This window comes from Nerophis lumbriciformis, linkage group LG37 (assembly GCF_033978685.3).
Source record: "Nerophis lumbriciformis linkage group LG37, RoL_Nlum_v2.1, whole genome shotgun sequence".
In the NCBI taxonomy this organism is placed as follows: Eukaryota; Metazoa; Chordata; class Actinopteri; order Syngnathiformes; family Syngnathidae; genus Nerophis; species Nerophis lumbriciformis.
The window spans coordinates 600001-627680 of NC_084584.2; the positions used below are offsets into that span (position 1 = coordinate 600001).

The 27680-nt window shown below is 35.7% G+C and overlaps 1 protein-coding gene across 1 annotated transcript in view; it reads right to left on the bottom strand.

The window, feature by feature from the left end:
* Positions 1 to 27680, bottom strand: part of LOC133577231 (protein disulfide-isomerase A3-like) — a 32123-nt gene that overhangs the window by 3537 nt on the left and 906 nt on the right. Inside the window, exons 2-11 of the mRNA XM_061930876.2 lie at positions 26591 to 26669; positions 26287 to 26404; positions 18920 to 19027; positions 16147 to 16276; positions 4999 to 5112; positions 1907 to 2032; positions 1659 to 1841; positions 1488 to 1596; positions 1283 to 1411; positions 1007 to 1086 (exon numbers count right to left, since the gene is read on the bottom strand). Coding sequence (XP_061786860.2) covers positions 1007 to 1086; positions 1283 to 1411; positions 1488 to 1596; positions 1659 to 1841; positions 1907 to 2032; positions 4999 to 5112; positions 16147 to 16276; positions 18920 to 19027; positions 26287 to 26404; positions 26591 to 26669 — 1176 coding nt within the window. The remainder of the gene's footprint in view (positions 1 to 1006; positions 1087 to 1282; positions 1412 to 1487; positions 1597 to 1658; positions 1842 to 1906; positions 2033 to 4998; positions 5113 to 16146; positions 16277 to 18919; positions 19028 to 26286; positions 26405 to 26590; positions 26670 to 27680) is intronic.

Consider the following 27680-nt stretch of genomic DNA (forward strand, 5'->3'; position numbering starts at 1 on the left):
CCAAAAAGCCCTTGATGAAAGCGGATACAATTTCACCCTCACCTATGAACCCACGCCAGGAAACCAGCCAAAAAAGAACAGAAAACGAAACAACATCATCTGGTACAACCCCCCATACAGCAAAAACGTCTCAACTAACATTGGACACAAATTCCTCAATCTGATTGACAAACACTTTCCCAAAGACAACACCCTAAGAAAAGTATTCAACAAGAACAACATTAAATTGAGCTACAGCTGTGTGAACAATATACGACAAATCATCTCAAACCACAACAAAACAATTGCAAATGAGCCGTCGGCCCCCAGACAGAGCGACTCCAAAACCAACAAAGGCTGTAACTGTCGAAAGAAACCTGATTGCCCTCTCAACGGGGGGTGCTTACAAACATCAGTTGTCTACCAATCTAAAGTAATACGCAAGGACATTAACACATCCGACACATATGTAGGATTAACCGAGGAATAATTCAAAACCAGATGGAACAATCACAAGGCTTCTTTCAGGAACCAAAACCTGCGGAATACCACAGAACTCAGCAAACACATTTGGGACCTCAAAGACAATAATGTTGAATATTCAATAACATGGCAAATTCTTGCATCCAGCACACCTTACAATAGTGGTAATAAAAGATGCAACCTATGCTTGAAAGAGAAACTGTTTATTATTTACCGTCCAGACCTGTCATCCCTCAACAAGCGCAGCGAAATTGTAACAGCATGCCGCCATAGACGGAAACACCTCCTAGGTAACACATGAGCCAATCACCACGCCCCTAGGCCAGCCTGTACCCACCCACTCTGTGCCCTATATAAACCATGGTATGTGAATGCTCCCATTAAAATCTCCTGATGATTGAGGGTACCCCCCCTCATGAAACAGGCCTGTAGAGATGAAATAGTCTTGTGATTTTTTCCCCACACATACATACATATATATATATATATATATATATATATATATATATATATATATATATATATATATGTCACATGATCTCACCCTTGTACATGGTAGCCAGGCGGCAGGTCATTGTGGAGTGCGTTCATCTTAGCAATGACCATGTGACCATCAGAAGACACCTGGGAGGACACAGGTATGTACTATGTATTCATACTGTTATACACTGTGTATTTACATGGTTATCTACAGTGTATTTGTATTCATACTGTTACAAGTACTGAGTATGTATATAGTAATGTACAGTGTATTTGTATTCATACTGTTACAAGTACTGAGTATTTGTAGTGTTGTAGAGAGTAGTTGGATGACAAGTACCGTCTCAGCCAGTCGTGTGTAAACAGCTTCCATCTTCTTGCAGACAGGACAGGATGGAGAGTAGAACTGGACCAGGACATCTTTGTTGGGGTCATTAACGATGGCGTCAAACGACTCCGCTACCACCACCTGCAGCACACGTGCACTGTGACATCACTTCCTGTGTGTACCTTAACAGCACCACCACCTGTGAGGAGACATTCACCTTAACAGCAGCACTCTGCTTGTCGGGGATGGACTGGGACTTGATGTAAGGCTTGAGTCTCTTGGCAAAGTAATGGTCCAGGAAGCGGTCCAGAGACTGGCCGTCCCGCCTGGAGGACATGGTCATGTGACTTGTTGGAGCATGTCAAGTAAGACCGGGGCAGGTACCTACGTGAACTCCTCCCTCATGGTGTACTTGTGGCCCACTTTGCTGCGGATGGTGACCAGAGGAAGATCTGCACTGTCTGAAGACCCCAGACCATAGTCAGCCTCCAGCTCAGACCGGAAGTCTTCTTTATTGGCTACTGAAAAGGTCAGGCCCCGCCCCTTGTACTTGGACGCCACCTTCATCACTCTGGTAAGGACACACAACTTCATGACGTGTGTGTGTGTGTGTGTGTGTGTGTGTGTGTGTGTTACCTGTTCCTCCAGTAGTTGGACCCTCTGGGGTTGTGTTTGTAGTCAAGGTGGTAAAACGCCGTCAAGAGGTCACGACCTCGCAGAAGATCCTTGTTCTCCAAAGTCATGTGTGGACACAGTCCAAATCTACACAAACAAACACACACTTATACACAAACATAGCACACACAAACATTACACACACATAAACACAAACATAACATACACTTACACACACAAACATATGACAAATACAGACAAAACATTACACACACATCTACACACACATAACGTACACTTACACAAACATAAGACAAAACATTACACAAACATAACATACACTTACACAAACATAAGACAAAACATTACACAAACATAACATACACTTACACAAACATAAGACAAATATAGAGAAAACATTACACACAAATAACATACACTTACACAAACATAAGACAAATATAGACAAAACACACCAGTGACGTGCAGTCACTAGAGGCAGGTGAGGCGCCGCCTCACCTGCCATCATGGAAAGAAAAAAAATGTAAAAAGAAAACATTTTTATTAAATTGTTATATGTATCCAGTGATTATACTATAAAGTTATTTTCCATTTAACTTCACCAGTTTTAGATTATTTTTATTTAAAATCGCTGAATTTTCACATTTGCCGTTCAAATACTGAGAAGAGACGGTGCGGCGAACAGCAGCCAGTTGAGGCACGTCACTCAGTGCCTCAACATGGATTGCGCAATGACTCGGCTAACTGCTGGCCTGCTGTGCAGTGAGACCGTATTGCTATATGAACTATATTATACATTTCCATAGTTTAGTTAGCTGAGGTATATAATGTACAGTGTATTTGTCAACAACTGTATGTGTGTAACGTATTTCTTGTGCTGAGCGATCATAAAACGGCTGCAAAAGACGCACTGGCTGAGGCTCGCCTCCTGCACCCCCGCCGTAGAATGCACCCCCTGACGAGAGTGTTATATCAACTAAAGCCCACACTTAAACTTTCCACATGCAAGATTGAATCTATTTAAAAAAGTTATTTCATAAGAAGCCAAAAAGTGCAAAAGCAATAATGTTGGTGTTGGAGGAGTTGTGAATGACTGCAGGGACACAACATTAGGTACACCTGCAGACTGCAGGTGTACCTAATTCACAACTCCTCCAACACCAACATTATTGTTTTTGCACTTTTTGGCTTCTTATGAAATAACTTTTGTAACCTATTTTTATGAGCTTTTCCTCTTTGTGATGTTAAGTTCCTGTTATGCGCTGTTATACAGTATATGCCTTGAGCTCTTATTTTGAAGGCGCTAAGAGCGGAAGTGATGACACGTTGGAGTGGAGCGGAGGTTTTTGAAAGAAGGTAAATAAAGTGGTCCTCGTGTAAACTGGAGCCTCCGTGTTTGTTATTTTGTAGTTTCATACAGTATAGGCCACATTTATAAACCCTCGGTTACACTTTTTTAAATAGATTCAATCTTGCACGTGGAAAGTTGAAGTGAGGGCTTTAGTTGATATAACACTCCCGTCAGGGGGTGCATTAATCCAGCACAACAGCGGCGCATTGACTTCATTTATAAGTAAAGGTAAGACCATAATAACGTTTTTTTTTAATTAAATGTGCTTTTTTGTGTGCTACAGTTTGTATGTGTAAAGTTAAAGTTAAGTTAAAGTAGCAATGATTGTCACACACACACTAGGTGTAATGAAATTTGTCCTCTGCATTTGACCCATCCCCTTGATCACCCCCTGGGAGGTGAGGGGAGCAGTGGGCAGCAGCGGCGCCGCGCCCGGGAATCATTTTTGGTGATTTAACCCCCAATTCCAAGCCTTGATGCTGAGTGCCAAGCAGGGAAGAATGCTGGTATGAGCTTTTAAACATAACCCGTTAACTGCTGCCAATCAAATGGTGAATAAGATACTCTTTAGGGTTCATATGTTTGTAAATCTGACTGTGATGAAGTCAGTGCCTCACCAGCCATCAACCTCACCGCACCTCACTGACACACACATAACATACACTTACACAAACATAAGACAAAACATTACACACACATAACATAGACGTACACAAACATAAGACAAAACATTACACACACATAACAGACTTACACAAACATAAGACAAAACATTACACACACATAACATAGACGTACACAAACATAAGAAAAAACATTACACACACATAACATACATTTACACAAACATAAGACAAAACATTACACACACATAACATAGACTTACACAAACATAAGACAAAACATTACACACACATAACATAGACTTACACAAACATAAGACAAAACATTACACACACATAACATAGACTTACACAAACATAAGACAAAACATTACACACACATAACATAGACTTACACAAACATAAGACAAAACATTACACACACATAACATAGACTTACACAAACATAAGACAAAACATTACACACACATAACATCCACTTACACAAACATAAGACAAAACATTACACACACATAACATAGACTTACACAAACATAAGACAAAACATTACACACACATAACATAGACTTACACAAACATAAGACAAAACATTACACACACATAACATAGACTTACACAAACATAAGACAAAACATTACACACACATAACATAGACTTACACAAACATAAGACAAAACATTACACACACATAACATCCACTTACACAAACATAAGACAAAACATTACACACACATAACATAGACTTACACAAACATAAGACAAAACATTACACACACATAACATCCACTTACACAAACATAAGACAAAACATTACACACACATAACATAGACTTACACAAACATAAGACAAAACATTACACACACATAACATAGACTTACACAAACATAAGACAAAACATTACACACACATAACATAGACTTACACAAACATAAGACAAAACATTACACACACATAACATAGACTTACACAAACATAAGACAAAACATTACACACACATAACATAGACTTACACAAACATAAGACAAAACATTACACACACATAACATAGACGTACACAAACATAAGACAAAACATTACACAAACATAACATACATTTACACAAACATAAGACACTTACATGTGATCTCGGATGAAGCGTCTCAGAGATGAGATGGTGAGAAAATCTTCAAAAACCACAACGCTGTCCTCAAACTGATTGGCCAATCTGGGAGGTCTGAACAACAACACACCTCTGGAACACACACACAACACAACACAACACAACACAACACAACACAACACAACACAACACAACACAACACAACACAGGGTGCAGTTTTAGAGACTTAGACTTCCTTTTACTGTCATTGAAAAGTGAAGTTTGCAGTAGAGATAAGAAGTTGCAATAGCTGCTTGAGAAATGTTGTTCTTAAACTGTTCAACAATTTGCTCAGGCATTTGTTGACAAAGTGGTGACCCTCGCCCCATCCTTGTTTGTGAATGACTGAGCATTTACTTTTATACCCAATCATGGCACCCACCTGTTCCCAATTAGCCTGCACACCTGTGGGATGTTCCAAATAAGTGTTTGATGAGCATTCCTCAACTTTATCAGTATTTATTGCCACCTTTCACAACTTCTTTGTCACGTGTTGCTGCCATCAAATTATAAAGTTCATGATTATTTGCACAAAAAAAATAAAGTTTATGAGTTTGAACATGAAATATGTTGTCTTTGTAGCATATTCAACTGAATATGGCTTGAAAAGGATTTGCAAATCATTGTATTCCGTTTATATTTACATCTAACACCATTTCCCAACTCATATGGAAACAGGGTTTGTAGTTTCACTAACAACATGAAGTAGTTTAACTAGTAACATGAAGTAGTTTCACTAACAACATGAAGTAGTTTAACTAGTAACATGAAGTAGTTTCACTGGCAACATGAAGTAGTTTCACTAACAACATGAAGTAGTTTAACTAGTAACATGAAGTAGTTTCACTAACAACATGAACTAGTTTAACTAGTAACATGAAGTAGTTTAACTAGCAACATGAAGTAGTTTCACTAACAACATGAAGTAGTTTAACTAGCAACATGAAGTAGTTTCACTAACAACATGAAGTAGTTTAACTAGTAACATTAAGTAGTTTAACTAGCAACATGAAGTAGTTTCACTAACAACATGACCTCGTTTAACTAGCAACGTGAAGTAGTTTAACTAGCAACATGAAGTAGTTTAACTAGCAACATGAAGTAGTTTAGTTTCATCAATAACATGAAGTAGTTTAACTAGCACACATGAAGTAGTTTGATCAATAACATGAAGTAGTTTAACTAGCAACATGAATTAGTTTAATCAATAACATGAAGTAGTTTAACTAGCACACATGAAGTAGTTTCATCAATAACATGAAGTAGTTTAACTAGCAACATGAAGTAGTTTAACTAGCAACATGAAGTAGTTTCATCAATAACATGAAGTAGTTTAACTAGCAACATGAAGTAGTTTGATCTATAACATGAAGTAGTTTAACTAGCAACATGAAGTAGTTTCATCAATAACATGAAGTAGTTTAACTAGCAACATGAATTAGTTTAATCAATAACATGAAGTAGTTTAACTAGCAACATGAAGTAGTTTCAGCAATAACATGAAGTAGTTTAACTAGCAATATGAAGTAGTGTCATCAATAACATGAAGTAGTTTAACTAGCAACATGAAGTAGTTTAACTAGCAACATGAAGTAGTTTAACTAGTAACATGAAGTAGTGTCATCAATAACATGAAGTAGTTTAACTAGCAACATGAAGTAGTTTAACTAGCAACATGAAGTAGTTTAACTAGTAACATGAAGTAGTGTCATCAATAACATGAAGTAGTTTAACTAGCAACATGAAGTAGTTTAACTAGCAACATGAAGTAGTTTGATCAATAACATGAAGTAGTTTGATCGATAACATGAAGTAGTTTCATCAATAACATGAAGTAGTTTAACTAGCAACATGAAGTAGTTTCATCAATAACATGAAGTAGTTTGATCAATAACATGAAGTAGTTTAACTAGCAACATGAAGTAGTGTCATCAATAACATGAAGTAGTTTCATCAATAACATGAAGTAGTTTAACTAGCAACATGAAGTAGTTTCATCAATAACATGAAGTAGTTTGATCAATAACATGAAGTAGTTTAACTAGCAACATGAATTAGTTTAATCAATAACATGAAGTAGTTTAACTAGCAACATGAAGTAGTTTCATCAATAACATGAAGTAGTTTAACTAGCAACATGAAGTAGTTTAACTAGCAACATGAAGTAGTTTAACTAGTAACATGAAGTAGTGTCATCAATAACATGAAGTAGTTTAACTAGCAACATGAAGTAGTTTAACTAGTAACATGAAGTAGTGTCATCAATAACATGAAGTAGTTTAACTAGCAACATGAAGTAGTTTAACTAGCAACATGAAGTAGTTTAACTAGTAACATGAAGTAGTGTCATCAATAACATGAAGTAGTTTAACTAGCAACATGAAGTAGTTTAACTAGTAACATGAAGTAGTGTCATCAATAACATGAAGTAGTTTAACTAGCAACATGAAGTAGTTTAATCAATAACATGAAGTAGTTTGATCAATAACATGAAGTAGTTTAACTAGCAACATGAAGTAGTTTAACTAGCAACATGAAGTAGTTTGATCAATAACATGAAGTAGTTTAACTAGCAACATGAAGTAGTTTAACTAGCAACATGAAGTAGTTTGATCAATAACATGAAGTAGTTTAACTAGCAACATGAAGTAGTTTAACTAGCAACATGAAGTAGTTGGATCAATAACATGAAGTAGTTTAACTAGCAACATGAAGTAGTTTAACTAGCAACATGAAGTAGTTTGATCAATAACATGAAGTAGTTTAACAAGCAACATGAAGTAGTTTAACTAGCAACATGAAGTAGTTTAACTAGTAACATGAAGTAGTGTCATCAATAACATGAAGTAGTTTAACTAGCAACATGAAGTAGTTTAACTAGCAACATGAAGTAGTTTGATCAATAACATGAAGTAGTTTAACTAGCAACATGAAGTAGTTTAACTAGCAACATGAAGTAGTTTTACTAGCAACATGAAGTAGTTTGATCAATAACATGAAGTAGTTTAACTAGCAACATGAAGTAGTTTAACTAGCAACATGAAGTAGTTTAACTAGTAACATGAAGTAGTGTCATCAATAACATGAAGTAGTTTAACTAGCAACATGAAGTAGTTTAACTAGCAACATGAAGTAGTTTGATCAATAACATGAAGTAGTTTAACTAGCAACATGAAGTAGTTTAACTAGCAACATGAAGTAGTTTAACTAGTAACATGAAGTAGTGTCATCAATAACATGAAGTAGTTTAACTAGCAACATGAAGTAGTTTAACTAGCAACATGAAGTAGTTTAACTAGTAACATGAAGTAGTGTCATCAATAACATGAAGTAGTTTAACTAGCAACATGAAGTAGTTTAACTAGCAACATGAAGTAGTTTGATCAATAACATGAAGTAGTTTAACTAGCAACATGAAGTAGTTTAACTAGCAACATGAAGTAGTTTAACTAGTAACATGAAGTAGTGTCATCAATAACATGAAGTAGTTTAACTAGCAACATGAAGTAGTTTAACTAGCAACATGAAGTAGTTTAACTAGTAACATGAAGTAGTGTCATCAATAACATGAAGTAGTTTAACTAGCAACATGAAGTAGTTTAACTAGTAACATGAAGTAGTTTAACTAGCAACATGAAGTAGTTTCATCAATAACATGAAGTAGTTTAACTAGCAACATGAATTAGTTTAATCAATAACATGAAGTAGTTTAACTAGCAACATGAAGTAGTTTCAGCAATAACATGAAGTAGTTTAACTAGCAATATGAAGTAGTGTCATCAATAACATGAAGTAGTTTAACTAGCAACATGAAGTAGTTTAACTAGCAACATGAAGTAGTTTAACTAGTAACATGAAGTAGTGTCATCAATAACATGAAGTAGTTTAACTAGCAACATGAAGTAGTTTAACTAGCAACATGAAGTAGTTTAACTAGTAACATGAAGTAGTGTCATCAATAACATGAAGTAGTTTAACTAGCAACATGAAGTAGTTTAACTAGCAACATGAAGTAGTTTGATCAATAACATGAAGTAGTTTGATCGATAACATGAAGTAGTTTCATCAATAACATGAAGTAGTTTAACTAGCAACATGAAGTAGTTTCATCAATAACATGAAGTAGTTTGATCAATAACATGAAGTAGTTTAACTAGCAACATGAAGTAGTGTCATCAATAACATGAAGTAGTTTCATCAATAACATGAAGTAGTTTAACTAGCAACATGAAGTAGTTTCATCAATAACATGAAGTAGTTTGATCAATAACATGAAGTAGTTTAACTAGCAACATGAATTAGTTTAATCAATAACATGAAGTAGTTTAACTAGCAACATGAAGTAGTTTCATCAATAACATGAAGTAGTTTAACTAGCAACATGAAGTAGTTTAACTAGCAACATGAAGTAGTTTAACTAGTAACATGAAGTAGTGTCATCAATAACATGAAGTAGTTTAACTAGCAACATGAAGTAGTTTAACTAGTAACATGAAGTAGTGTCATCAATAACATGAAGTAGTTTAACTAGCAACATGAAGTAGTTTAACTAGCAACATGAAGTAGTTTAACTAGTAACATGAAGTAGTGTCATCAATAACATGAAGTAGTTTAACTAGCAACATGAAGTAGTTTAACTAGTAACATGAAGTAGTGTCATCAATAACATGAAGTAGTTTAACTAGCAACATGAAGTAGTTTAATCAATAACATGAAGTAGTTTGATCAATAACATGAAGTAGTTTAACTAGCAACATGAAGTAGTTTAACTAGCAACATGAAGTAGTTTGATCAATAACATGAAGTAGTTTAACTAGCAACATGAATTAGTTTAATCAATAACATGAAGTAGTTTAACTAGCAACATGAAGTAGTTTCATCAATAACATGAAGTAGTTTAACTAGCAACATGAAGTAGTTTAACTAGCAACATGAAGTAGTTTAACTAGTAACATGAAGTAGTGTCATCAATAACATGAAGTAGTTTAACTAGCAACATGAAGTAGTTTAACTAGTAACATGAAGTAGTGTCATCAATAACATGAAGTAGTTTAACTAGCAACATGAAGTAGTTTAACTAGCAACATGAAGTAGTTTAACTAGTAACATGAAGTAGTGTCATCAATAACATGAAGTAGTTTAACTAGCAACATGAAGTAGTTTAACTAGTAACATGAAGTAGTGTCATCAATAACATGAAGTAGTTTAACTAGCAACATGAAGTAGTTTAATCAATAACATGAAGTAGTTTGATCAATAACATGAAGTAGTTTAACTAGCAACATGAAGTAGTTTAACTAGCAACATGAAGTAGTTTGATCAATAACATGAAGTAGTTTAACTAGCAACATGAAGTAGTTTAACTAGCAACATGAAGTAGTTTGATCAATAACATGAAGTAGTTTAACTAGCAACATGAAGTAGTTTAACTAGCAACATGAAGTAGTTGGATCAATAACATGAAGTAGTTTAACTAGCAACATGAAGTAGTTTAACTAGCAACATGAAGTAGTTTGATCAATAACATGAAGTAGTTTAACAAGCAACATGAAGTAGTTTAACTAGCAACATGAAGTAGTTTAACTAGTAACATGAAGTAGTGTCATCAATAACATGAAGTAGTTTAACTAGCAACATGAAGTAGTTTAACTAGCAACATGAAGTAGTTTGATCAATAACATGAAGTAGTTTAACTAGCAACATGAAGTAGTTTAACTAGCAACATGAAGTAGTTTTACTAGCAACATGAAGTAGTTTGATCAATAACATGAAGTAGTTTAACTAGCAACATGAAGTAGTTTAACTAGCAACATGAAGTAGTTTAACTAGTAACATGAAGTAGTGTCATCAATAACATGAAGTAGTTTAACTAGCAACATGAAGTAGTTTAACTAGCAACATGAAGTAGTTTGATCAATAACATGAAGTAGTTTAACTAGCAACATGAAGTAGTTTAACTAGCAACATGAAGTAGTTTAACTAGTAACATGAAGTAGTGTCATCAATAACATGAAGTAGTTTAACTAGCAACATGAAGTAGTTTAACTAGCAACATGAAGTAGTTTAACTAGTAACATGAAGTAGTGTCATCAATAACATGAAGTAGTTTAACTAGCAACATGAAGTAGTTTAACTAGCAACATGAAGTAGTTTGATCAATAACATGAAGTAGTTTAACTAGCAACATGAAGTAGTTTAACTAGCAACATGAAGTAGTTTAACTAGTAACATGAAGTAGTGTCATCAATAACATGAAGTAGTTTAACTAGCAACATGAAGTAGTTTAACTAGCAACATGAAGTAGTTTAACTAGTAACATGAAGTAGTGTCATCAATAACATGAAGTAGTTTAACTAGCAACATGAAGTAGTTTAACTAGCAACATGAAGTAGTTTCATCAATAACATGAAGTAGTTTAACTAGCAACATGAAGTAGTTTAACTAGTAACATGAAGTAGTGTCATCAATAACATGAAGTAGTTTAACTAGCAACATGAAGTAGTTTAACTAGTAACATGAAGTAGTGTCATCAATAACATGAAGTAGTTTAACTAGCAACATGAAGTAGTTTAACTAGCAACATGAAGTAGTTTCATCAATAACATGAAGTAGTTTAACTAGCAACATGAAGTAGTTTAACTAGTAACATGAAGTAGTGTCATCAATAACATGAAGTAGTTTAACTAGCAACATGAAGTAGTTTAACTAGCAACATGAAGTAGTTTGATCAATAACATGAAGTAGTTTAACCAGCAACATGAAGTAGTTTAACTAGCAACATGAAGTAGTTTGATCAATAACATGAAGTAGTTTAACTAGCAACATGAAGTAGTTTAACTAGCAACATGAAGTAGTTTGATCAATAACATGAAGTAGTTTAACTAGCAACATGAAGTAGTTTAACTAGCAACATGAAGTAGTTTGATCAATAACATGAAGTAGTTTAACTAGCAACATGAAGTAGTTTAACTAGTAACATGAAGTAGTGTCATCAATAACATGAAGTAGTTTAACTAGCAACATGAAGTAGTTTAACTAGTAACATGAAGTAGTATCATCAATAACATGAAGTAGTTTAACTAGCAACATGAAGTAGTTTAACTAGCAATATGAAGTAGTTTGATCAATAACATGAAGTAGTTTAACTAGCAACATGAAGTAGTTTAACTAGCAACATGAAGTAGTTTAACTAGTAACATGAAGTAGTGTCATCAATAACATGAAGTAGTTTAACTAGCAACATGAAGTAGTTTAACTAGCAACATGAAGTAGTTTAACTAGTAACATGAAGTAGTGTCATCAATAACATGAAGTAGTTTAACTAGCAACATGAAGTAGTTTAACTAGCAACATGAAGTAGTTTGATCAATAACATGAAGTAGTTTGATCGATAACATGAAGTAGTTTCATCAATAACATGAAGTAGTTTAACTAGCAACATGAAGTAGTTTCATCAATAACATGAAGTAGTTTGATCAATAACATGAAGTAGTTTAACTAGCAACATGAAGTAGTGTCATCAATAACATGAAGTAGTTTCATCAATAACATGAAGTAGTTTAACTAGCAACATGAAGTAGTTTCATCAATAACATGAAGTAGTTTGATCAATAACATGAAGTAGTTTAACTAGCAACATGAATTAGTTTAATCAATAACATGAAGTAGTTTAACTAGCAACATGAAGTAGTTTCATCAATAACATGAAGTAGTTTAACTAGCAACATGAAGTAGTTTAACTAGCAACATGAAGTAGTTTAACTAGTAACATGAAGTAGTGTCATCAATAACATGAAGTAGTTTAACTAGCAACATGAAGTAGTTTAACTAGTAACATGAAGTAGTGTCATCAATAACATGAAGTAGTTTAACTAGCAACATGAAGTAGTTTAACTAGCAACATGAAGTAGTTTAACTAGTAACATGAAGTAGTGTCATCAATAACATGAAGTAGTTTAACTAGCAACATGAAGTAGTTTAACTAGTAACATGAAGTAGTGTCATCAATAACATGAAGTAGTTTAACTAGCAACATGAAGTAGTTTAATCAATAACATGAAGTAGTTTGATCAATAACATGAAGTAGTTTAACTAGCAACATGAAGTAGTTTAACTAGCAACATGAAGTAGTTTGATCAATAACATGAAGTAGTTTAACTAGCAACATGAAGTAGTTTAACTAGCAACATGAAGTAGTTTGATCAATAACATGAAGTAGTTTAACTAGCAACATGAAGTAGTTTAACTAGCAACATGAAGTAGTTGGATCAATAACATGAAGTAGTTTAACTAGCAACATGAAGTAGTTTAACTAGCAACATGAAGTAGTTTGATCAATAACATGAAGTAGTTTAACAAGCAACATGAAGTAGTTTAACTAGCAACATGAAGTAGTTTAACTAGTAACATGAAGTAGTGTCATCAATAACATGAAGTAGTTTAACTAGCAACATGAAGTAGTTTAACTAGCAACATGAAGTAGTTTGATCAATAACATGAAGTAGTTTAACTAGCAACATGAAGTAGTTTAACTAGCAACATGAAGTAGTTTTACTAGCAACATGAAGTAGTTTGATCAATAACATGAAGTAGTTTAACTAGCAACATGAAGTAGTTTAACTAGCAACATGAAGTAGTTTAACTAGTAACATGAAGTAGTGTCATCAATAACATGAAGTAGTTTAACTAGCAACATGAAGTAGTTTAACTAGCAACATGAAGTAGTTTGATCAATAACATGAAGTAGTTTAACTAGCAACATGAAGTAGTTTAACTAGCAACATGAAGTAGTTTAACTAGTAACATGAAGTAGTGTCATCAATAACATGAAGTAGTTTAACTAGCAACATGAAGTAGTTTAACTAGCAACATGAAGTAGTTTAACTAGTAACATGAAGTAGTGTCATCAATAACATGAAGTAGTTTAACTAGCAACATGAAGTAGTTTAACTAGCAACATGAAGTAGTTTGATCAATAACATGAAGTAGTTTAACTAGCAACATGAAGTAGTTTAACTAGCAACATGAAGTAGTTTAACTAGTAACATGAAGTAGTGTCATCAATAACATGAAGTAGTTTAACTAGCAACATGAAGTAGTTTAACTAGCAACATGAAGTAGTTTAACTAGTAACATGAAGTAGTGTCATCAATAACATGAAGTAGTTTAACTAGCAACATGAAGTAGTTTAACTAGCAACATGAAGTAGTTTCATCAATAACATGAAGTAGTTTAACTAGCAACATGAAGTAGTTTAACTAGTAACATGAAGTAGTGTCATCAATAACATGAAGTAGTTTAACTAGCAACATGAAGTAGTTTAACTAGTAACATGAAGTAGTGTCATCAATAACATGAAGTAGTTTAACTAGCAACATGAAGTAGTTTAACTAGCAACATGAAGTAGTTTCATCAATAACATGAAGTAGTTTAACTAGCAACATGAAGTAGTTTAACTAGTAACATGAAGTAGTGTCATCAATAACATGAAGTAGTTTAACTAGCAACATGAAGTAGTTTAACTAGCAACATGAAGTAGTTTGATCAATAACATGAAGTAGTTTAACCAGCAACATGAAGTAGTTTAACTAGCAACATGAAGTAGTTTGATCAATAACATGAAGTAGTTTAACTAGCAACATGAAGTAGTTTAACTAGCAACATGAAGTAGTTTGATCAATAACATGAAGTAGTTTAACTAGCAACATGAAGTAGTTTAACTAGCAACATGAAGTAGTTTGATCAATAACATGAAGTAGTTTAACTAGCAACATGAAGTAGTTTAACTAGTAACATGAAGTAGTGTCATCAATAACATGAAGTAGTTTAACTAGCAACATGAAGTAGTTTAACTAGTAACATGAAGTAGTATCATCAATAACATGAAGTAGTTTAACTAGCAACATGAAGTAGTTTAACTAGCAACATGAAGTAGTTTGATCAATAACATGAAGTAGTTTAACTAGCAACATGAAGTAGTTTAACTAGCAACATGAAGTAGTTTAACTAGTAACATGAAGTAGTGTCATCAATAACATGAAGTAGTTTAACTAGCAACATGAAGTAGTTTAACTAGCAACATGAAGTAGTTTAACTAGTAACATGAAGTAGTGTCATCAATAACATGAAGTAGTTTAACTAGCAACATGAAGTAGTTTAACTAGCAACATGAAGTAGTTTAACTAGCAACATGAAGTAGTTTGATCAATAACATGAAGTAGTTTAACTAGCAACATGAAGTAGTTTAACTAGCAACATGAAGTAGTTTAACTAGCAACATGAAGTAGTTTGATCAATAACATGAAGTAGTTTAACTAGCAACATGAAGTAGTTTAACTAGCAACATGAAGTAGTTTGATCAATAACATGAAGTAGTTTCATCAATAACATGAAGTAGTTTAACTAGCAACATGAATTAGTTTAACTAGCAACATGAAGTAGTTTCATCAATAACATGAAGTAGTTTCATCAATAACATGAAGTAGTTTAACTAGTAACACGAAGTAGTGTCATCAATAACATGAAGTAGTTTAACTAGCAACATGAAGTAGTTTAACTAGCAACATGAAGTAGTTTGATCAATAACATGAAGTAGTTTAACTAGCAACATGAAGTAGTTTAACTAGCAACATGAAGTAGTTTAACTAGCAACATGAAGTAGTTTGATCAATAACATGAAGTAGTTTAACTAGCAACATGAAGTAGTTTGATCAATAACATGAAGTAGTTTAACTAGCAACATGAAGTAGTTTAACTAGCAACATGAAGTAGTTTGATCAATAACATGAAGTAGTTTAACTAGCAACATGAAGTAGTTTAACTAGCAACATGAAGTAGTTTGATCAATAACATGAAGTAGTTTAACTAGCAACATGAAGTAGTTTCATCAATAACATGAAGTAGTTTAACTAGCAACATGAAGTAGTTTGATCAATAACATGAAGTAGTTTGATCAATAACATGAAGTAGTTTGATCAATAACATGGTGTGTAAGTACACCAGCTAGTATTGTTTAAAAGGCAGCATGATGTCATTACTACTAATGGTGTTTGTGGTCAAGTATGTTGACGTAGTGAGGGGTTAGTTAGCTAAACTAGTACTGATAATGATTGGAGCATGAAGACTCACTCAGACTGGAGTCCATAAGGTGAGGAAAGGTTGATGTGGGTGGTGTGGCCAAAATGGAACTGATCCCTCAGAAGTCCTGCAGCTTTTAGGAACTCAGACAGACGTGGACTTTCCTCACCTGAGAACACACCTGAGACACAACACACCTGAGACACAACACACCTGAGACACAACACACCTGAGACACAACACCCCTGAGACACAACACACCTGAGACACAACACACCTGAGACACAACACACCTGAGACACAACACACCTGAGACACAACACACCTGAGACACAACACACCTGAGACACAACACACCTGAGACACAACACACCTGAGACACAACACACCTGAGACACAACACACCTGAGACACAACACACCTGAGACACAACACATCTGAGACACAACACACCCGAGACACAACACACCCGAGACACAACACACCCGAGACACAACACACCCGAGACACAACACACCCGAGACACAACACACCCGAGACACAACACACCCGAGACACAACACACCCGAGCCACAACACACCCGAGACACAACACACCCGAGACACAACACACCCGAGCCACAACACACCCGAGACACAACACACCCGAGACACAACACACCTGAGACACAACACACCTGAGACACAACACACCTGAGACACAACACACCTGAGACACAACACACCTGAGACACAACACATCTGACACACAACACACCTGAGACACAACACACCTGAGACACAACACATCTGAGACACAACACACCTGAGACACAACACACCTGAGACACAACACACCTGAGACACAACACACCTGAGACACAACACACCTGAGACACAACACACCTGAGACACAACACACCCGAGACACAACACACCCGAGACACAACACACCCGAGACACAACACACCCGAGACACAACACACCCGAGACACAACACACCCGAGACACAACACACCCGAGACACAACACACCCGAGACACAACACACCCGAGACACAACACACCCGAGACACAACACACCCGAGACACAACACACCCGAGACACAACACACCCGAGACACAACACACCCGAGACACAACACACCCGAGACACAACACACCCGAGACACAACACACCCGAGACACAACACTCCTGAGACACAACACACCTGAGACACAACACACCTGAGACACAACACACCTGAGACACAACACACCTGAGACACAACACACCCGAGACACAACACACCCGAGACACAACACACCCGAGACACAACACACCCGAGACACAACACACCCGAGACACAACACACCCGAGACACAACACACCCGAGACACAACACACCTGAGACACAACACACCCGAGACACAACACACCTGAGACACAACACACCCGAGACACAACACATCTGAGACACAACACACCTGAGACACAACACACCTGAGACACAACACACCCGAGACACAACACACCCGAGACACAACACATCTGAGACACAACACACCTGAGACACAACACATCTGACACACAACACACCTGAGACACAACACACCTGAGACACAACACACCTGAGACACAACACATCTGAGACACAACACACCTGACACACAACACACCTGAGACACAACACATCTGAGACACAACACACCTGAGACACAACACACCTGAGACACAACACACCTGAGACACAACACATCTGAGACACAACACACCCGAGACACAACACACCCGAGACACAACACACCTGAGACACAACACACCCGAGACACAACACACCCGAGACACAACACATCTGAGACACAACACACCTGAGACACAACACATCTGACACACAACACACCTGAGACACAACACACCTGAGACACAACACACCTGAGACACAACACATCTGAGACACAACACACCTGACACACAACACACCTGAGACACAACACATCTGAGACACAACACACCTGAGACACAACACACCTGAGACACAACACACCTGAGACACAACACACCTGAGACACAACACATCTGAGACACAACACACCCGAGACACAACACACCCGAGACACAACACACCCGAGACACAACACACCTGAGACACAACACACCTGAGACACAACACACCTGAGACACAACACACCCGAGAGACAACACACCCGAGGCACAACACACCCGAGACACAACACACCCGAGACACAACACACCCGAGACACAACACACCCGAGACACAACACACCCGAGACACAACACACCTGAGACACAACACACCTGAGACACAACACACCTGAGATACAACACACCTGAGACACAACACACCTGAGACACAACACACTTGAGACACAACACACTTGAGACACAACACGCCTGAGACACAACACACCTGAGACACAACACACCTGAGACACAACACACCCGAGACACAACACACCCGAGACACAACACACCTGAGACACAACACACCTGAGACACAACACATCTGAGACACAACACACCTGAGACACAACACACCTGAGACACAACACACCTGAGACACAACACACCTGAGACACAACACATCTGAGACACAACACACCTGAGACACAACACACCTGAGACACAACACACCTGAGACACAACACATCTGAGACACAACACACCCGAGACACAACACACCCGAGACACAACACATCTGAGACACAACACACCTGAGACACAACACACCTGAGACACAACACACCTGAGACACAACACACCTGAGACACAACACACCTGAGACACAACACACCTGAGACACAACACACCTGAGACACGTGGATGATGAAAGAAGATGACGTACCTACAACAGAAGCATCCCAGTGATGGGTGAAGGTCTGCAGGTCTTCTTTAGTCAACAGACTGACTGAGTCTGGACCTGTCTGCTTCTTCATGTACTGATACATCCCCTCTAGAACACACACTTAGACTAGTCACTTCTAGTACTGATACATCCCCTCTAGAACACACACTTAGTTAGACTAGTCACTTCTAGTACTGATACATCCCCTCTAGAACACACACTTAGTTAGACTAGTCACATCTAGTCTTACACTTAGACAAGTCACTTCTAGTCTTACACTTAGTTGTTACATCTAGTCTTAGACTTAGATCGATCACATCTAGTCTTGGACTTAGATTGTTACATCTAGTCTTAGACTTAGATCGATCACATCTAGTCTTGGACTTAGATTGGTCACATCTAGTCTTAGACTTAGATTGGTCACATCTAGTCTTGGACTTAGATCGGTCACATCTAGTCTTGGACTTAGATCGATCACATCTAGTCTTGGACTTAGATTGTTACATCTAGTCTTAGACTTAGATCGGTCACATCTAGTCTTGGACTTAGATTGTCACATCTAGTCTTAGACTTAGATTGGTCACATCTATTCGTAGACTAGTAGTACACACTATTTGATACTTCGTACACACCATTTAGTACTTGTTAGTTGTATCTTAGTAGCTCACACACTAGTAGTACACACTATTTAGTACTTGTTAGTTGGATCTTAGTAGATCACAGTAGTAGTACACACTATTTAGTACTTGTTAGTTGGATCTTAGTAGATCACACAGTAGTAGTACACACTATTTAGTACTTGTTAGTTGGATCTTAGTAGATCACACACGAGTAGTACACACTATTTATTACTTGTTAGTTGGATCTTAGTAGATCACACAGTAGTGGTACACACTATTTAGTACTTGTTCGTTGGATCTTAGTAGGTCACACACTAGTAGTACACACTATTTAATACTTTGTACACACTTCTATAAGTGAAGCTCCAACATGGAAGTGTTATTGTCGCAAAATAATTTGCAAACATGTATCTCAATATGTGTGTGTGTGTGTGTGTGTGTGTGTGTGTGTGTGTGTGTGTGTGTGTGTGTGTGTGTGTGTGTGTGTGTAATCCACTTCATGAAATCTTACACTACATGAAAGACTCACAGTCAAAGAACTATTTGACAAGGTTCTAACATAAATGAAAAGGCATCGACCCTGAAGGCAACATCTTCCCTGTGCTCCTCGACTACAGTCTGCACCCGAGTGAACAGCAGGACATTATTACCTTTTTATAACTCCTGAATGTTCATTATCTAAATGTTGACCTAAGTCTGAAGCAAAGGTGCTAATGCTAATACAGTCTGCACCAGGGTGAACAGCAGGACATTATTACCTTTTTATAACTCCTGAATGTTCATTATCTAAATGTTAACCTAAGTCTGAAGCAAATGTGCTAATACTAATACAGTCTGCACCAGAGTGAACAGCAGGACATTATTACCTTTTTATAACTCCTGAATGTTCATTATCTAAATGTTGACCTAAGTCTGAAGCAAAGGTGCTAATGCTAATACAGTCTGCACCAGGGTGAACAGCAGGACATTATTACCTTTTTATAACTCCTGAATGTTCATTATCTAAATGTTAACCTAAGTCTGAAGCAAATGTGCTAATACTAATACAGTCTGCACCAGAGTGAACAGCAGGACATTATTACCTTTTTATAACTCCTGAATGTTCATTATCTAAATGTTGACCTAAGTCTGAAGCAACGGTGCTAATACTAATACAGTATGCACCAGAGTGAACAGCAGGACATTATTACCTTTTTATAACTCCTTGTGCAAATCTGAATGTTTATTATTTAAATGTTGACCTAAGTCTGAAGCAAAGGTGCTAATACTAATACAGTCTGCACCAGAGTGAACAGCAGGACATTATTACCTTTTTATAACTCCTGAATGTTCATTATCTAAATGTTGACCTAAGTCTGAAGCAACGGTGCTAATACTAATACAGTATGCACCAGAGTGAACAGCAGGACATTATTACCTTTTTATAACTCCTTGTGCAAATCTGAATGTTTATTATTTAAATGTTGACCTAAGTCTGAAGCAAAGGTGCTAATACTAATACAGTCTGCACCAGAGTGAACAGCAGGACATTATTACCTTTTTATAACTCCTGAATGTTCATTATCTAAATGTTGACCTAAGTCTGAAGCAACGGTGCTAATACTAATACAGTATGCACCAGAGTGAACAGCAGGACATTATTACCTTTTTATAACTCCTTGTGCAAATCTGAATGTTTATTATTTAAATGTTGACCTAAGTCTGAAGCAAAGGTGCTAATACTAATACAGTCTGCACCAGAGTGAACAGCAGGACAGGTGTAACAACTACATTATTATAACTCCTTGTGCAGATCTGAATGTTCATTATCTAAATGTTGACCTAAGTCTGAAGCAAAGGTGCTAATGCTAATACAGTCTGCACCAGAGTGAACAGCAGGACATTATTACCTTTTTATAACTCCTTGTGCAGATCTGAATGTTTATTATTTAAATGTTGACCTAAGTCTGAAGCAAAGGTGCTAATACTAATACAGTCTGCACCAGAGTGAACAGCAGGACAGGTGTAACAACTACATTATTATCACTCCTTGTGCAGATCTGAATGTTCATTATTTAAATGTTGACCTAAGTCTGAAGCAAAGGTACTAATACCGTCATGGCGCGGATTCGAACCCGCTTCCTTCCTGCAACTGAGTGTCACAGTTCCTCCTCTGGCTGCTCGCCCGGACACGCCCCCACTCACGCTGAGCGCACCACGCAGCGACAAGCCTGCACTCAATCGCAATCTGCACACCTGGGACAGATGAGGGCGAGCTGTATAAAGGACCAGTGGACCCAAGGATGGACGTGGGAACTTAGTTTACCCTTTGGATACCGTAAGGCTTATGCTCTCTCCCGTGTCTGACATCCTTGTTTGTTCTCCCCTAGTTACCTCTTGGTGTACCTGCCTTCCCGAGTCTCCCGTTGTTTCCCCCCTGTGTTTTGGACTGCCTTCCTCGTTCCTGACTCCTCGCTCGCCCCAGGACTCTGACGTCTCTCTCTCTCGCCCCGGATCACCCGCCTGCCACATGGACTGCCTCCTTCGCTCTCGTCAACACACACTTCAGATATCTTCACACATAGTCTTACACCACACACTCTTGTATTTTAGTCACACACTCCATTTCTGTATTGTTTGTTATTATTATATATATAATCAATTACTGCCCTCTGGTGTCTGAGCCGTCACCTCCCCTTAGTGAAACATAACAAATACCAATTAACACATATGGAGTATGGAGGAGGCCGGTTTTAAAGCAGCTGTTAGATTAGCGTGTGTGTGTGTGTGTGTGTGTGTGTGTGTGTGTGTGTGCGCCCCTTTAAGAATGGATGAAAGAGCGGTACAGGTACTTTTCAAAAGTGGTATAGTACCCATTTCAATTGATTATTACCGCGATACTTTATTAGTAGCGGTATACCGTACAACCCTAATACGGATAGACAGATATCATTTACACACAGACTAATCATAATACAGACAGATATCATTTACACACAGACTAATCATAATACAGACAGATATCATTTACACACAGACTAATCAGAAAACAGACAGATATCATCAGTCTACCCCAGGGCAGCTGTGGCTATGAAAGTAGCTTACCACCACCAGGTGTGAATGACTGATGGGTTCTACATGTAAAGCGACTTTGGGTACTTAGAAAAGCGCTATATAAATCCCAGGTATTATTATTATTATTATTTACACACAGACTAATCATAATACAGACAGACAACTTAAAACACACACACATTACACACACACACACACACACACACACACACACACACACACACACACACACACACACACACACTTTACTTGGATTACACATGGAGATAGACTTTATCCAATAATACTACATACTAATAATAATAATAATACTTCCATACTACTACTACTAATAATAATAATAATACTTCCATACTACTACTACTACTAATAATAATAATACTTCCATACTACTACTACTACTACTAATAATAATAATACCATAATAATACTTCCATACTAATAATAATAATAATAATACCATAATAATACTTCCATACTAATAATAATAATAATAATACCATAATAATACTTCCATACTAATAATAATAATAATAATACCATAATAATACTTCCATACTAATAATAATAATAATAATACCATAATAATACTTCCATACTAATAATAATACCATAATAATACTTCCATACTACTACTACTAATAATAATAATAATACCATAATAATACTTCCATACTAATAATAATACCATAATAATACTTCCATACTAATAATAATAATACCATAATACTTCACACTAATAATAATAATAGCATAATAATACTTCTATACTACTACTAATAATAATAATATCATAATAATACTTCCATACTACTACTACTACTAATAATAATAATACTTCCATACTACTACTACTACTAATAATAATAATACCATAATAATACTTCCATACTAATAATAATAATAATAATACCATAATAATACTTCCATACTAATAATAATACCATAATAATACTTCCATACTAATAATAATAATAATAATACCATAATAATACTTCCATACTAATAATAATAATAATAATAATACCATAATAATACTTCCATACTAATAATAATAATAATAATAATACCATAATAATACTTCCATACTAATAATAATAATAATAATACCATAATAATACTTCCATACTAATAATAATACCATAATAATACTTCCATACTAATAATAATAATAATAATACCATAATAATACTTCCATACTAATAATACCATAATAATACTTCCATACTAATAATAATAATACCATAATACTTCACACTAATAATAATAATAGCATAATAATACTTCTATACTACTACTAATAATAATAATATCATAATAATACTTCCATACTACTACTACTAATAATAATAATAATACTTCCATACTACTACTACTAATAATAATAATAATAATAATACCATAATAATACTTCCATACTAATAATAATAATAATAATACCATAATAATACTTCCATACTAATAATAATACCATAATAATACTTCCATACTAATAATAATAATAATAATAATAATAATACCATAATAATACTTCCATACTAATAATAATACCATAATAATACTTCCATACTAATAATAATAATACCATAATACTTCACACTAATAATAATAATAGCATAATAATACTTCTATACTACTACTACTAATAATAATATCATAATAATACTTCCATACTACTACTACTAATAATAATAATAATACTTCCATACTACTACTACTACTACTACTAATAATAATAATACCATAATAATACTTCCATACTAATAATAATAATAATAATACCATAATAATACTTCCATACTAATAATAATACCATAATAATACTTCCATACTAATAATAATAATAATAATAATAATACCATAATAATACTTCCATACTAATAATAATACCATAATAATACTTCCATACTAATAATAATAATACCATAATACTTCACACTAATAATAATAATAGCATAATAATACTTCTATACTACTACTAATAATATCATAATAATACTTCCATACTACTACTAATAATAATAATACCATAATAATACTTCTATACTAGTACTACTACAAACCCTGTTTCCATATGAGTTGTGAAATGGTGTTAGATGTAAATATAAACAGAATACAATGATTTGCAAATCCTTTTCAAGCCATATTCAGTTGAATATGCTACAAAGACAACATATTTGATGTTCAAACTCATAAACTTTATGGGTTTTTTTTGCAAATAATAATCAACTTAGAATTTCATGGCTGCAACACGTGCCAAAGTAGTTGGGAAAGGGCATGTTCACCACTGTGTTACATGGCCTTTCCTTTTAACAACACTCAGTAAAGGTTTGGGAACTGAGGAGACACATTTTTGAAGCTTCTCAGTTGGAATTCTTTGCCATTCTTGCTTGATGTACAGCTTAAGTTGTTCAACAGTCCGGGGGTCTCCCTTCTGATATTTTAGGCTTCATAATGCACCAATGGGAGACAGGTCTGGACTACAGGCAGGCCAGTCTAGTACCCGCACTCTTTTACTATGAAGCCACGTTGATGTAACACGTGGCTTGGCATTGTCTTGCTGAAATAAGCAGGGGCGTCCATGGTAACGTTGCTTGTGTTTCTCCAAAACCTGTATGTACCTTTCAGCATTAATGGTGCCTTCACAGATGTGTAAGTTACCCATGTCTTGGGCACTAATACACCCCCATACCATCACACATGCTGCCTTTTACACTTTGCGCCTAGAACAATCCGGATGGTTCTTTTCCTCTTTGGTCCGGAGGACACGACGTCCACAGTTTCCAAAAACAATTTGAAATGTGGACTCGTCAGACCACAGAACACTTTTCCACTTTGTATCAGTCCATCTTAGATGAGCTCAAACCCAGTGAAGCCGACGGCGTTTCTGGGTGTTGTTGATAAACGGTTTTCGCCTTGCATAGGAGAGTTTTAACTTGCACTTACAGATGTAGCGACCAACTGTAGTTACTGACAGTGGGTTTCTGAAGTGTTCCTGAGCCCATGTGGTGATATCCTTTACACACTGATGTCGCTTGTTGATGCAGTACAGCCTGAGGGATGGAAGGTCACGGGCTTAGCTGCTTACGTGCAGTGATTTCTCCACATTCTCTGAACCCTTTGATGATATTACGGAGCGTAGATGGTGAAATTCCTTGCAATAGCTGGTTGAGAAAGGTTTTTCTTAAACTGTTCAACAATTTGCTCACGCATTTGTTGACAAAGTGGTGACCCTCGCCCCGTCCTTGTTTGTGAATGACTGAGCATTTCATGGAAATACCCAATCATGGCACCCACCTGTTCCCAATTAGCCTGCACACCTGTGGGATGTTCCAAATAAGTGTTTGATGAGCATTCCTCAACTTTATCAGTATTTATTGCCACCTTTCCCAACTTCTTTGTCACGTGTTGCTGGCATCAAATTATAAAGTTAATGATTATTTGCAAAAAAAATAAATAAAGTTTATGAGTTTGAACATGAAATATGTTGTCTTTGTAGCATATTCAACTGAATATGGCTTGAAAAGGATTTGCAAATCATTGTATTCCGTTTATATTTACATCCAACACAATTTCCCAACTCATATGGAAACGGGGTTTGTAATAATAATACCATATTAATATTTCCATACTACTACTACTACTAATAATAATATCATAATAATCCTTCCATAGTGCAAGTGTGTGTTGTACCTGCAGAGTGAGGACCCTCATAGGGGGCGGAGTCTCTCCCCTTCCTGAAGATCTTCAGTGTAGGATACCCACTGATGCCATAACGACTGCACCTGTCCACGTGAAGTGTGCAGTCCACCTGACACACACACACACACACACACACACTGTCAGACATGGCTTGGCACAACACACACACACACATACACAATAACACAACAATGACGTCACACACACACACACACACACACACACACACACACACACACACACACACACACACACACACACACACACACACACAATAACAGAAGAATGACATCACCTTGGCTAACTGGACCGTTCCCTTTAGCTTGCTTGCTGCTTTGTCAAAGTCAGGAGCTAATTTCTTACAGTGAGCACACCTGAGATGAAGGCAGGAGGGAATAGAAAGAAGGAAGGGAAGAAATAAGAAGGCATGCTAATGCTAAATAACAACTTATGCTAATGGTAAATAAGAAGGTATGCTAATGCTAAATAACAACTTATGCTAATGCTAAATAAGAAGGTATGCTAATGCTAAATAAGAAGGTATGCTAATGGTAAATAAGAAGGTATGCTAATGGTAAATAAGAAGGCATGTTAATGCTAAATAACAACTTATGCTAATGCTAAATAAGAAGGTATGCTAATGCTAAATAAGAAGGTATGCTAATGGTAAATAAGAAGGCATGCTAATGCTAAATAACAACTTATGCTAATGGTAAATAAGAAGGTATGCTAATGCTAAATAAGAAGGTATGCTAATGGTAAATAAGAAGGTATGTTGATGGTAAATAAGAAGGCATGTTAATGCGAAATAACAACTTATGCTAATGCTAAATAAGAAGGTATGCAAATGGTAAATAAGAAGGTATGCTAATGGTAAATAACAACTTATGCTAATGGTAAATAACAAGGTATGTTAATGGTAAATAAGAAGGTATGCTAAAGGTAAATAAGAAGGTATGCTAATGCTAAATAACAAGGTATGCTAATGGTAAATAAGAAGGTATGCTAATGGTGAATAAGAAGGTATGCTAATGCTAAATAAGAAGGTATGCTAATGGTAAATAAGAAGGCGTGCTAATGCTAAATAACAAGGTATGTTAATGGTGAATAAGAAGGTATGCTAATGCTAAATCACAAGGTATGCTAATGGTAAATAAGAAGGCATGCTAATGGTAAATAACAACTTATGCTAATGGTAAATAAGAAGGTATGCTAATGCTAAATCACAAGGTATGCTAATGGTAAATAAGAAGGTATGTTAATGGTAAATAAGAAGGTATGCTAAAGGTAAATAAGAAGGTATGCTAATGCTAAATCACAAAGTATGCTAATGGTAAATAAGAAGGCATGCTAATGCTAAATAACAACTTATGCTAATGGTAAAT